Here is a 14,735-nt window from a genome sequence, read left to right as displayed (position 1 = left end):
ACTGCAGCTTTTAAGTGCCTCCTTAAAACATAAGTATCACAGTGTTTTCATTACTTTAGAAAAACCAAACAGAGGCTCTAGAGTTCACCCTTTGTGTTATTATGTTACCTGAAGGCCACCGTAGGGTCTTCATGACCGCTAAGGAACAGGTGAGGTCAGGGGTTGGTTACAATCTGCAGGCTCACCATTAGATCCCAGAACCCTAGAACCCTTCTACCCTCTGGTAAAGCAATGACTCACAGTTGCAGGAAGGACCCTGGACATGGCGAGTCAGATCCTCAGAAGCCACGGCCTCTGAGCAGCGCGGACATTGGCTGAACTTGGAATTGCTCTCACATTCACCCAGTAGATGCTCTGTGAGGCTGGCTATCTCCACTACCTGTGAACACACAGCAGAAATACACACAATGTCTTCATGCTGTATTACTGCGGTGGTGGTTAAACAGATTTTGTTCGAGAGGATTACAAGAAGTGATAAACCGTCTGTGAATGTGAGTCTACCTGTCTGCATTCACTGCAGCGCCGCAGCATAGGACAGTGTTTCCAGTAATGAAGGTCCAATCCATCTTCTGTGTATGACTCGTCCTTTTTGCCACAGAATATACACAAGCTGAAACAGAGCATATAAATGCCGATTGGGTTAATACGCTAAAGCCCAGAGAATCACATTGATTTCACATTGTCTTTACTTACTTGTCCAGACAGTTGCTAGATTGTTGGACTTCTGCTCGGTCTGTCATCTTGTTCTGCGGCACTTTGCTGACAGCTGGAAATGAAAAAGACATGTTACTTGTCAAGACATTTGATTTCCTACATTTAAAGGACCTGACGAAGATCCCACTCTGAAATGGAAAAGTTGTTTGAATAAAATTCTGTGTGGGACGGAGTGGCATAAATGTGCAGGCTCTTTTGGTTGAATGGCCTCGGACCAGATTGCACCTTGTAATGTGGGATTAGCTTTTTTCTTCCCTCTCTCCTTACATTTCAAGTACCAGCAAAATATACAGAAATTATACAAACTTTACAGAATTAAAAAAACATTTAAATAAGGATAAGACATATGGTAGATTTGTAAACAGGTCATTCCCTAATGCCAAGCTTCGAAGATGTTAGGGCAAAGGTAATAATACATCACTTAAGAGTAAACTACACACAAATGAAAACATTGTAGTTGGATGTATTAAAAATGACATTTGTAATCCAAAAGCTTTAATGATATTTTTCTGTGTCACAGGTACAGCCCTGTTACTGCCATGTCTTAGGTATTATTAAATTGTCTTGCAATGGATGTTTTGTTTCAAATGTCTATATTAAAAATATATTGCAGTTGATTACAGACACTGAAACAAATATGCAAAAGTGAAAATGTTTCAGTCCATGTTGGACTTTCCTCAGGGCAGAATGGGGCTTGGTGCACGTGTAAGAGGAGCCTATACACTGTGTATGGTGAACCAGTATACGCATGGAACATTCTGTACTGAGGAAAGTCAGCATTTAAAGGCTTATGTGCTCGTATCACATTGCTCTTTGTACCAATACCCATGGGTGCTTTAACACAATACAGATCAGACCTAGTGGTGTACAGTATATACATATGTTATTGCTTCCGTCTACTTAGTTATTTTAAATGTACATACTTGCTCTGCCAGCTTTTTGGGACTCTTTCTCAACTCTAGGGGTTTCCTTCTTGGTCATTTGTCCCTTGGTGCCCTCATTGCTTCTCTCCTTCACAAAGAGACAGAGACGTCATGAGAACAGAGCTCCAAACAGAGATGCTGTCACACATAAAACTTTAATAAACTATGAACATTGAATTCAAACAAAGACGTTTTTGAGAAATGGTGGAACTCCCAAGTCTCAATTCCATGTGGAGCAATTAATACACATTAGCAACCATTACGAGAGGTGATGTCATCGCAGTCTGAAGGCAACTCCACCTACTGTGATCTCTTTCAAGGCAGCCAGCTGCTCCTGAAGAGTGTGGATCTCCTCCTTCTCCTTTTGACCCTCCTGCTGACCACCTCCCTTCTTCAACGTCTGGGGGGGAAAAGTGACACACCATCAGACGCTTAGTAGGAATCATTTTACCATGACTATGTAACTGCTATCCCTCTCTTACTACCATTTCGGCGCGCAACACACCAGCTTTCATTTCATTGTTGTCGTTCTACTTTGAAAGCTGCACAGCGTAAAGCTCTAGGAGCTGCAGTGATGAGGTGTTGTTGGGTTGGCAACAACTGTCAATACGTAATGGGAAGACACGGTCTCTTATAAAGGCAATGAGAAATTAAGCTCAGTCACATGGAAAAACAATATTGCACCATGCCAGCTTTGGACCACAGGCTGTCTTCATTACTGGTTGCATTGTGATGACACTAGTACACAGCAACAAATCCATCCATTAACCATCAGAATCAGAATCAGAATAAACTATACCACTTATCCGTGGAGGTTTGTGGGGGAGCTGGAGCCCATCCCGGCCGAAATTGGATGAGATGCAAGGTACAAGTCAGCTAAATGAAATGTAATGTAATGTAATGTAAATGTAAAACCCTGGACAGGTCATCAGCCTATCACAAGGCCGACATACAGAGAGCAACAACCATCCACTCTCCCATAACCTAACCCCAGAGACCCAGGGGGATATGCAAACTGGGATCCGAACCAAGAAAATGTGAACAATTCCAGTTTTGTATCATCCCTATACAATCAAATACAAAATCAATATTTTTGATAATGACCTCACCTTGAATAAGCAGGTTACATAAATAAGAAACACAGTTATTCCGGTCGTGCTTTTTTGCAGCTTAGGAGGATTGGCATGTTTTTATCCAGAGAGATTGTCATTCATGCTTTCATTTAATTTCTCGTTTGGATTACTGCAATTCTCTCATCACCTGCCAGAGCAAACAGAGTCTACATAAATTACAGCTCGTCCAAAAACGCAGCAGCCAGACTCCTCACCCCAAATCTGCCTTAAGAAAGCACATTACTCCCATTTCGAGTTCACCTCACTGGCTCCCAGTAAATCTTAGAATCGATTGTCCTCAGCGAAGGCCCTGCTCACCACTCCACAGTCGTGTCTGGTGACCGGGCCTTGTTTTGTTTGTTTTACTTCAAATTTTGTATTTTTAACTAAAGCACCTTGTAACTGTGTTTTAAAAGGTGCTATATGAATAAAGTTTATTATTGATACATCAAAGGTACGGTACATGTTTGCATCTTGTGCGCATAATTTGTTTAACCATATAAGTAAAAGAAAGACAAGACTGCCTATGAGGGCTTTGGCAAAGGAGGCTGCAGAGAGAACTAGCTGTTTGTGCAACATGAAACTCCACCTCCTCTCAGTTGTGACCCAAAAGACATGATGTCATATACTCTCCTCCTAAAAGCTTGTCTACCAGTTTTTCTTGCCACCTTCCAGCTGCTCCCTTTTGAATACAAAAATCAACACTGCCCTCGGCCCAGCAGTTTGATATAAAACGTTTAAAAACACACATTGTAGTCAAATATATACATGTCAGAAATGTTACATTTTGTTAGATAGAAATGAGGGATTTTTTGTTATTTATAAAAATCCCCCTGTAAGTGAGGTGGATGTCGAGTATCAATAAAAGCTTCATTTGCAGTCGAGAAAAGAAATTAAAACTTGCCTGAGTCTCTACCAGCTTTCCGTCAATTTTGGCAAACCCATCAAAGAGGGTTTTGTAGAGGAAGCTGTTGCGTTCAGGATCATCGCTGCCTGGAAGGTAGCTGAGAATGGCACTTCTGTGCTGCTGGTACATGGATAAGACGATGCGCTGCGCCGCCTCTCGAACCGGCGGTGCAGTGTGCTTCAGCGACACGGCACAGAACTGAAAGAGGAGAAGAGGTTTTCTATCAACATGTGAACTTGGATACAGAATTAAATGCAATTCACAGCAATTTCACCTCTGGTCGGAGCTATTACACATAGACACAAGATTAAGGAAAAAACAAAAGAAGGAAAAAAAAATTCAAAACATAACATACTTTGCACTTTATGATAAGAGAAGATTAGATGAATTGTATTCATCCCTCGCAGAGGAAATTCACTACAGCATCCAGAATGCGATAGAAAATGGAACAGGCAATAAAATAGAAGGAAAAAAATAGAACAAAAAAATCAGAAAATAGAACTTAAGCACCTGTGAGCATTCAATGGAGAGTGTTTTTAAATTGTATTTGGTTAATTTCTGTCTCAAGCTTGGCTAAACGAGAGTGCCTGTGGGTCCTTGAACTTTTGGCAAACAAGGGATCTGAGGCTGCTCTTTATTTACTTTTTTTTTTAATTGAATGTGATTGGTCAACGCCGAGTTGCTTCCGGTGCCGGGGCTTCTCCTGCTCTTGTTGTGAGAAACAGAGTTGGCTAACGGGATGAGGTGGAAGTAAGGCCTTTTATTGCTTCCCCTGATTGCTGTTTCAAAGTGTCGACACAGAGGTACTGTGAGCAACGCGAGGGTGTGAGCCATAAAACATCTCTCTGAAAAATGCACAATGCATGAAAGTTGCCTCTGCCATTTATACCCCCCCAATATATTACATCACCAGCCACAATTGCATATATGCATTTAGACTGTTATATGCATGTAGGCAGGTAAGATATACAATACGAATATGAGTATAATAAGGGTATGTGCAATATATCTATATATAAATGGGTAGTGTCACTGTCGTTGACTAAATAGCAATATATATTACCTGTATCTAAGATTAGTTTTCTACAGTTTAGATTCAATTTCAGAATACTGGGGACACGAGAATATTTTCAGTGCATGCTCTTTTACAGACCAGACAAAGTTTAATGAAGCATTATTTGTGATATCAGCAGTCTGGTTCCACATGCCCAACAGCTGAGGAAGTCCTCAAGGGGAAGTGCACATAGGGATGTAAAAAGAGCCCATTATACCACATAATCTCTGTGAAGACAATCACAACACAATTGGAATCTCGCCAGTGCGAGGCATTGACATTCAGAGGTAAACTGTGTACAAAAGGAAACCCATCCCTCACTTCATAGTCGCAGGGACAGCTTTCTGTTATTCTCTATTCTTTGCAGAACTCTTTTTCGTTTTAGTTACAAGAAATTCAATCGTCCCTCTTTGTTTTGCTCTGGATCCCCGCCTCAGAGCAGATCACCCAGGTAACAGCGGAGGAAAAAGGAAAAATGCTCAAGCCGTAGCAGGGCTAACACTATAGTGTGTAGACAATTTCGGAACACACATTTTAAACTGTCTGATTAAACGTTGCCTGGCTACAACATGTTCCTGCCTTATCTTGATAGAGACCTTATAAACCAGCATGCAGGTCAGATTTGGTTTGGTAGTTTGCACGAGAGTTTAACATCAGGCACTTTGTGTTGCCTTCATCAGCCGTCACACCGTGGACAAATATCCACAAGGTTGTAAAAACCTTTTAGATCCTTGATCTTTCTCGCTCGATTGGCTGATAAAGCCTGAGTGATGTGCTAAGAGTATGAAGGTAACAAGGAATATAATCTGCTGTAAACTGGAACTAAATCTGGTCTGATTCCGGTGACTTATACCAATAGTGCTCCATGTTCGCATGACTGTATCACATAATTTCTGCAAAATTACTATAATGATTTGCTAGTATTAAAGCTGCCAAAGTGCCAGGAAAACATTTCCCCCACACCTTTACATCAGCACCATTACCACCAGCATGGACTGTTTACACAAAGCAGGCTGGGTCCATGGTTTTATGCTGCTGATGTGAAATTCTGACCCTAAAAATCTGCAACCCCGGCAGAAATCGAGACTCATCAGACCAGAATATGGTACTCAAGTCTTCAGGTGTCCAGTGTTGTTGAGGCCCTGTCCACTGCAGCCTCAGATTTCTGTTATTGGCCAACAGGAGTGGAACATGGCGTGGTCCTCTACTGTTGCAGCCGATCGGTCTCAGCGCAGTTACCGCTGCCAGTCTGGCCATGCTCCTCTGACCTCTCTCATCAACAAGGCATTTCCGTCCACAGAACTGCTGCTCACTGGAGGTTTTGTTTTCCATGATGACACCATTCTGAGGTAAACTCTAGAAACTGCTGTGCATTAGAATCCCAGGAGATCAACAATTTCACAAACTCTGTCTGATATCAAAAATCACACTTCTTGTAAATTCAGATACTACATTTTCCCCCCATTCTGATATTTGGCGTGAGCATTTGGTGCAAGATGCCTACATGCATTATTGTTAAGTATATGGTTAAATGCATGAATAAGCAGGTGTGCGGGTGTTCCTAATAAAGTGGTCAGGGAGTTTATTTCACAAGTTCTCCCTCCCTGAAGCTGAGTTTACTTTAAACCCAGTGCTTCTAACATGTTTCTCATCAAACCGGTTTAAGTAACAGTCAGGACAGGGGAGAATGCGAGCTGCTGAATAGAATGCAGGCCTCCTGTCACATCTCCATCCAGACTCTATGTTTCCCAAGCAAACATGGGAAGGGGCCAACACAAAAGAGGGGGCGGGCGCAGAGCGAGCATGCACAAACAGAACTCCGAGAGCCACCTGTGGGGCTTTGGCTTCAGAAGGTAGAGAAAACCCAGAGGACAAACCTAACAATTTACTCTCAATGACAAAAGCCACGCAGAGTGAGGAGGGGGGCTGAATGGAGGGGGGTGGGCGGAGGCCCGGTTGTAAAGCCGAGCGGGAGGGACAGGGCTGCTTGTTGTCCTGACCAGCATGTCAACAGTTGGCTAGTTTGCATGTAAATATTAGATCACTACTGGGAACCAGAGGACGAGGGCAATGGACATAGACTGGATGCCAGTGGTGACAACATTGACTCAGCTGACTCAAGCTTATACTGACAGAAGCCGGTTTGGTCACAGTGTCTCATGAAGGGTCCACTCTCCTTTCAATCAGTCACATCGTCATCACCAGGCCAAATGTAATGGAAATTCACCTTGATGTATGCCTGCTGAATGGAGAGATGCATTAAGTTTTTTACCGTCATGACGTTGTCCACGGTGAAGCCAGAGTTCTCTGTGCCCAGTTCAGCGAGCAGCTTCTCGAGCAGCTCCACCCGACTCTGAGCCAGACGAGGGGGGGATTTGAATTTGATGGCCTTCACTAGGTCAGCGGGGATTACCTGCAAGGCCCGGACATCCTTCAAAACAGCTATCTCCTAAAAGAGGGACACAAGAGAGAGAGAGAGAGAGAGAGAGGGAGAGATGGGGGGGGGGGGGAGAGAGAGAGAGAGAGAGAGAGAGAGAGAGAGAGAGAGAGAGAGAGAGAGAGAGAGAGAGAGAGCATGCAGACTGTCAAATGTACTGCAAATCATGCATCATTGCATAATTAAATTAAATTAACAACAGACAAACTATATGTGATACTACACACATAGTTTGTCGTTCAACACAAACATCAGGCAGAGAGACAAGTTATCACAGATAACCCAAGTGTACAATTAGAGTATGACAGAAGAAAGCTCCCTTAGTTCCTGGATATTTGACCCGTCATCAGGTGAGTGGAATGTATGGAGGTTATGTGTGGCACACCACGCACTTTACCCCAACCAGTATATTATTTAGCTGATTGTATGAGGGGAGGAGGGGGGACGCCATCCCCTTTAAAGTATAATGACCATAAATGCATCCCCCATGAAACCCAGTCAATTCTGCCATCCTCTCTCAGCAACGGCCATCTAATAACAGAGTGAGAGAGGGCTACATGGGCAGATAAAGGATTTGTGTGTGCAGGTGAACATCATATATCATATAGTGAATAATGCTAAATAAATCACAGCAACCAGTCTATTTTTAAAGGTTGAAACAGAATGATAGCGAAAATAAACCGGGAGACAGCTCCTGAGTATACATATCAGTACTTTTGTAGAATATAATTTAGAAAAAACGGAAGAAATGTTAAAAACACATAGAGAGATTTGGCTCATACCAAGAGAGAAGAACCTTTGTAGTCCCCTGCACAGGGACGGGTGTAACGAAACAATAAAACAAAGAGCAAAACACATCATCTCCGCAAATGGACCAGCAATAAACAACCCACACACCGACAGGACCCACACTGTAATAAAAAGGCTAGTGTCCGCTATATCGATATCTGAATTGAGTATCACTTGGACTCCATGACACACACACACACACACACACAAAAAACATTTCTCGTTGAAATAAAAGGAGACGTTTAGTGTTTCAGTCGTTGCTCTAATCGGGGTCAGTACAGATTCCTAAAGGATGAGTATGGGTTGAGAAATCTAAATTTAACTCAACTCATTTACTTATTTACATTACACATATTTACACAGTGAGACAATTCCTGCACTTACAGTCCATGCTCTGCACACACAGACAGGAAAGTGAACAAATGACTATCACTCGAGCAAATGTCCCTGTAGCAGTTAAAGGCCACAAGGCAGCAGTCACGGAAACAACATGGAGCTTGCTTCAAACAAGGGGCTCATCATGTCTGTGAAGCTACAATAAAACACTGCAGGCAGTGAGGCCTCCATAAACCGTTTCATGTTAGGAAGAACAACGTAAGCCAATGTCACTTTTAAAACAATAAATAGTTATTTAAACAAAGTGTAAAAATATTAGTTTTTTTTTTATTTGCATGTCACAATCCTGATCAAAGAAAAACCTGGCAGTGTATGCCTCCACCAAACAGTTCAGTTGCAAAAAACATTGCATGATGTTATAATTCCACATATCATTAAAGCTAATCTTTAAAGTAAAAATATGTGTGTTGTGAGATTACGTTGACATTTGACCACCAAGTTGGATCCGTTCATCCTTGAGTCCAAATTAATATTTGTACTAAATTCGATTTTTTCCTCAAGGTGTTCATTATATAAACGGTTCACAAGAATGTGGGGGGGGGGGGGGAGAACGGATTGGTGCACACGCCATCACATTCATCTGCTTGTAAGATACAATCTTTAATGTCTAAAAGACTGTGCCCATGGGGGGAATGGTATTCTTTAAGGGTAGATAAATTGGTCCGACTGACAAGAAGCTATACCTGTATGAAGGCAGATACCACGGCCCGCAGGCGGCTGGCTGGGTCTCCAGTCCTGAGCAGCAGGTCGGGCCAGGTCTGCTCAACGCAGTGGATTACCTCAGACCGGCCTAAGCCCAGACCTGGGATCAGCTGGTTCAGCATTAGCCGCAGCAGCATCAAGGAGGCCTGGAGCACCTGAGGAGAGAGGCAGTGGACATTTAACTCAACATTTTGTAGACTGTCTAAGAAACAGATTAGTGTCAGCCAAACAGGGGGGTGTCAGCAAGCAGGACTAAGCCATGTTCAATTGAAGTTGGTTGGAGTATGCTGATGGAGAATGGAGCCTGTCGGAGCATGTTAAATATTTTTGCACTTAGTTACAAGCTTATGGGACCTTTAAACCTGACAGTGGAGAATAGTTGGTTTGTATTAGCAGCATTTTAACACCCTGGGCTACATATGGAGCCAGGATGTAACTGTGTGACATGCAGCCTGAAGAAGCCAGAGAAGAGTTGTGTTCAACATGAACTCAAACTGAAGCACTTTTGTGAAGACGCAAATTAACCAGTTAATTACTTAATGGATCATTCTATTTATCGGGGTGGCAAAGAAAATAAATCAGGAGAATTATTGCGGCGCTACCCATTTCATACAAGCTGCAGGCGAGGTTACAAGGCCATCCTTGTCAAAACTGTTTGTTTAAGGAAGCCAGCTCTGCGAGAGGGAACTGGGCTTGCACATGGTACAGGGGGAACACTGTTGGGTGTTTGCATGTGTGATTGTGTGCTTATATTTTAAAAACATGAACGTTAGTTCTGTTCTGTAACAGGAATCCAGAGAACATGATTTATGGAAAATGTTGATGGTGACCAACCGAACGTATCCAGTCCTCCTTGATAGGGCTGCTTTTCGGTTCTGGTCAACCCTTTGTTTTCAAAATATGGAGTAGGTGGAAAACTGGTGACGGTTCATATTTTCAATGTGAAATGGTATTTCAGGAGATTTATGTTAATTGCCCCTGGGACCTGTTTTTTGCATCCCGAGAGTTCAATTCACAGCAGGGAACCTTGTCCCCTTGTTCACTCCAGCTTTTAAAGCTTTCACTGCAACTGAATCCTCTTTAAGGAAATGAATCACCGATGACACTTTATCCTGGAGGGCCTTTTTCACCAGGAGGACTGCAGCTCTTATCATCTTTCTCAGCTCCTCCTTGGGGGTGGTGGATGAAACCTCCAAAAGCCTCTTGTGCACAGCCAGCAGAGCATTTTCTCTGTTGGACCAGCTTTTGGAATATGCCCAAGCCACCTGGAAGAAAATAGAGAATTAAATATATCACACATTTCTTTCACCGTAACTGTTTATAATCTGTATATAAATATATTTATCTGCTGCATATATGTTTATTTATATGCTACAGTATGTATTCATCTGCTGCTTCCCTGGTCCTGTATATATATTTTTAATTCACCTTAACTGTACATAATTTACGCCTGTATTACTTACCTCAATGCACTCTGATCACTTTAATCATTAAGTATTTATCTTCATTCTTAGAAAACAGACATATTGACTTCTCTTACTTTTTCATTTTAGTATACTGCACTGACTATTAACAGTACGTGGACATTGCACTGATGTCATCGTTGTTTTATCTTTATTTTTTACCTGTTTTTAAGTTGTTTTCCATTGAATTGAATTGAATTGTACTCCTGCTGTCCTATTTGCATATCTCTGAGATAAACATAGTGTATGTGAATAGAAGTGTCCATACAAGCAGTTTTTAATGTACTGCTACCGATCATATACCAAAAAAGCATTGTAGTGTCTGATATTAATTTCAATTAAACATTTTGATAGAGCTCTGCATTTCAAATATCAATAAAACAAATGACAAGTGGCAAACCCAGGGAGAAAATGATCATCCGACTCTGTAGGTCCCCTCAGCTCTGCACCACATTTCAACCTTTTGTTAGTTGATAGCTTCGGTTTTACAGCCCACAAATTCCACTCTCAGCAACACTGTTTCCAGCAGCTGCAGATCACTGTTTCCAGCAAAGAACCTTAGATAAAACCAATGGCAGGCTTTTAAAAATAAATGCGTTCCACCATCCACCTGACAAGTGCCACTAGACTGCAGGTGCATGAAATAACACATCAGTGCACAGAGAGTAGTTTTTTTAGAAAGAGATAGAGAAGAATAAAGACATGGACACAAAAGAAGAGCTACTTCAGCGAGGGAGCATAAGTAGTACATACTACTACATACAGTACCTCAGAGGAAAACCGTAGTTTGCATACTTGACATGTTTTCCTCTCTTTCTTTTTCTTACCACGCTTTCTCCATAAACATCTATAGGAAGTCCAGCCTCTCTATGGGCTTGCTCGGTCAGGGGCTCTGGCTCTCCGCTCATCTCGGAGCTGGGTGGGCTCCTGTGGGGGTGAGGGTCGGGGGGTTGCTGCTCTGGAGGACTCTGGACGGTCTCCACTGGCTGTTCCTTCCTCTTCTGGGCTGGCAGCGGCCTGTCATCATGAGGCGAACTGGTCGACTGTTATAGCAAGACAACACCATTGGTATTTGAAGCTTTGTATATACATTTCATGCATATGATCATTTAAACTTTCGAATTTCCCATCCATTCATTTATTATCTATTCTGCTTATCCTTTTGAGGATCGCTGGGGGAGCTGGAGACAATCCAAGCTGACACTGGGCGAGAAGTGGGCTACACCCCTGACACTCACCAGTGTATCAGGGCCAACATACAGAAAAACAATTAAGTGTCCCCAATTAACCTAATCCCAGTCTGCATGACCTTGGACTGGGACAGGAAGCCAGACTACCTGCACATTTTTTGTCTCCATTTTAATTAACAGCTACTGCAGTTTGTATTTGTCAACACACACTATGGTACATATTCGGGAGAACTGCGAGTTCAAGAGCACGGTGAAAACTGATCTACACTTTCAAGCCTGTCCAACCTTTTGAAAGATTCATCACCTTTATCCCTGATCTTTTCACTAACTCTCACTAGCATGTGATCAGCCAACAGGCCGATTGTGCAACATCTTGATCCAAATGAATGAAGACTCCCCTCTATACAAAACCAAGCTCCATCCAGGCAGCACTGTCTCCTGTGGCCCCGGGCCAACTGGCACCCTGTTGCCTCGTGGAAGGCTCAAAGCCCTGCCATGACGCCAGGTTGGAAGCCGCTGGAGTCAGCCGACTGTTGCACTCTTTTAATTAAATAGTGAAACCTAAACCTGTGGTAGGGCCGCTCTCAATAGGTGGTGAGTAACGCATAAAACCCCCCACTGGTCACAATCTCCCTGTGTGCTGTGTTCCAACACAACAGAGGCTTAATGCTGGACACGTGTTCCCAAACTGCTACATTGGGTTGGATTATAAACCACTATAAACAAGTTCATTCAAGCAGATCAGGCTACAAGTAGAGCTGTCAACAACTGGATCCTTCATTAGAGAAGAATGGGGTTGTCATCCCTGACCGTGCATGTACTGGACAAGTGTTTAACATGTCTTCTGGTGTTGGAATATGTTTTAATGCCGCGTAGAGATACACTTACATCTAACTTGGGTCCAGCAGCGGGGGTGCTGGGGCTGTCACGTTGACAGCTTCGTTTGGCAGCTTCTGTGGCTGACTGTTGTTTCTGAGGTGTATTAGCTTTTTTCTCCTTCTTATTTGTGTCTGTGGACACAAGGGGCTTGATGGGGACTGAACAGTGACCTGGAGAAGGCAGCAGAGGGGGGGGATCCGGGAGAGGGGGCGGATCCATCGCCCTTGCGATCTGGTGACAGAGTGGACAGACAGAACAGCTCAATTAGGCAGAATACGTCCACAGTTCATTGAACTGTGCATTATACATCCAATCCAACAGATTCTTCCCACTTCACCAGCTGGTAACGGACCATTGTTGTGTCCAACAGGTTGCAGTCCTCCAGCTGCTGGTAGACGCTCCTCCTGTACTCCTCCATCAGCTCCTTCTTCTTCTTGGCCAGGTCATAGTCTTCCTTTTCTATGGCACATTGCTTCTCCACATCATATCGAGCCAAGCGCTCCCCCACCTGGAAGAGCCCAGGACATGTAGAGGTTAAGGCAGCCCTGCAGTGACCCAGTAAGCTTTCACTGTATGTTTACACAGGAAAAACCTTGGAGCAGAACTGTCAGTCTCACAAGGTCTTGGTTTGCAATCATTTTGCACCTACTGACAGTAACCTTGACCTGGGGCTGCTGATTTTAAGGGATTATTTTCTCTAAATATCTTTAGGAGGAGTGAGTTGAGCTACTGCTCATAGATCAACTGCATTGAGAACTATTGTTTTCCCAATTAGAAAAATACAGTACTAACACTGTTCATTTGCTTGCTTGGTTTTAACTATTGGTCTTGTTCTTGGCACTGTATTTTGTTAAAAGATTACACCCTTTTTTTTATCATATTTGATCTGAAACATGTTTCTGATGACCCTGCGCTGTCCCTTCTTCCTTTCGGCTTCTATGTTGTGTACTGTTGTTTATTTGGATTTTGTCAAGGTTTGTTTTGTTTTTCCCTTTTTTGGGTGTATGTCCTCCACAACACTAAAACCTTGGACTTTACCCAGATGGATTTCATCAACTGACTGGCTTTTATGTCATGTCCAACAAGTTCACTCTGAACTTCGGAAATCTGCCTTTTCTTTTAGTGCAACTGACTCTGTCACTGTTATTGATTTTTCTTTGTTTCATCCTCTTTTTCTTTGCTTGTACTCTAACTCGATATCACCGGAAATGAGGTTCAACCCACAGTGATATCTCAAGTTTAAAGATTGTATTTATTTTAGAGAGAAACCAGAGGTAAAGTAACCACACTACTCACACAGGGAGCTTTTTGCTTTTTACAGGCTGTCATCCTGGTTCCTTTTAGATCTCTTATACTTTCTGTAGTCCTGCACAGTTTTCCTATTCAGTGAAAGACTATTATTTAAGGTGTCCTCACTTTCACCTTTTTTCTTTGCGTCAAAATAAAGTGACTAAGATATTCAGGCTAAATCAACAGCTTGTTCACGTTGAACCCCCCAAATTTTCCACCTTTGACTTCACTGTACTGTTGTCACCTTGTTCCCTAATCTCACCAATTTATTTGGTGAACACAATGTTATTGTAGCAATATCTGAGATAATTCCAGTTGAAATAAACCAGATTTAACCTTTAAAACCACAGAGGAGCTTTCTGGCAATGACTTGAACACGACATGGGCATTTCTGCCCCAAACACAATCATTTATCCCTGGAGTGAAATAACAGTGTGTGTGCCACATGGTGAATCATTGAGCTTTACTGAGTGGAAATTTGACAGTAACTTCCAGTAAGTCAAACTCGTAATTTCTTTGTGAGGAAATTCCATTTAGCTGAATTAAGTTGCTAGCCAGGTGCCTAGCGACAGTCTCAGCAGCAGCGCCTTGTGATTCCTCTCTTCTGGACAGAACAGTAGGTGCAACGTCCACGGCAGCTGGATTTCCAACCATAACCCCTCTCTGATTTCTGAATCCCTAATCGATAAGGGTGGACAGTATAAGGTGGAAGAAACCCAGTGCGCTTATACCTGGCCCTCTGTCCTGTCACCTCTCTTTGTTTGTAGATATCATGTAACACCATGAACCATCCCCTGATATCCTGAGGGGGCGATGACAAGGGATTTTCAGCATGACCACCTTGGCAACTGCTTTGTCCACAATGCTAATACACCATGA

General features: G+C 42.8%; 1 protein-coding gene across 5 annotated transcripts in view; it reads right to left on the bottom strand.

The window, feature by feature from the left end:
- The window catches only part of cep104 (centrosomal protein 104), a 30,292-nt gene that overhangs the window by 7,596 nt on the left and 7,961 nt on the right, over window positions 1–14,735 (bottom strand). For all 5 annotated transcript variants that reach the window (XM_053425326.1, XM_053425329.1, XM_053425328.1 and 2 more), the window contains 12 exons: window positions 12,919–13,074; window positions 12,576–12,797; window positions 11,325–11,540; window positions 10,132–10,299; window positions 9,016–9,189; window positions 6,983–7,159; window positions 3,654–3,854; window positions 1,942–2,037; window positions 1,638–1,725; window positions 694–766; window positions 502–610; window positions 241–379 (listed from right to left, as the gene is read on the bottom strand). In XM_053425326.1, coding sequence (XP_053281301.1) covers window positions 241–379; window positions 502–610; window positions 694–766; window positions 1,638–1,725; window positions 1,942–2,037; window positions 3,654–3,854; window positions 6,983–7,159; window positions 9,016–9,189; window positions 10,132–10,299; window positions 11,325–11,540; window positions 12,576–12,797; window positions 12,919–13,074 — 1,819 coding nt within the window. The remainder of the gene's footprint in view (window positions 1–240; window positions 380–501; window positions 611–693; window positions 767–1,637; window positions 1,726–1,941; window positions 2,038–3,653; window positions 3,855–6,982; window positions 7,160–9,015; window positions 9,190–10,131; window positions 10,300–11,324; window positions 11,541–12,575; window positions 12,798–12,918; window positions 13,075–14,735) is intronic.

Source organism: Pleuronectes platessa, chromosome 6 (assembly GCF_947347685.1).
Source record: "Pleuronectes platessa chromosome 6, fPlePla1.1, whole genome shotgun sequence".
Lineage (NCBI taxonomy): Eukaryota > Metazoa > Chordata > Actinopteri > Pleuronectiformes > Pleuronectidae > Pleuronectes > Pleuronectes platessa.
This window is presented reverse-complemented; position numbering and strand designations above follow the sequence as displayed.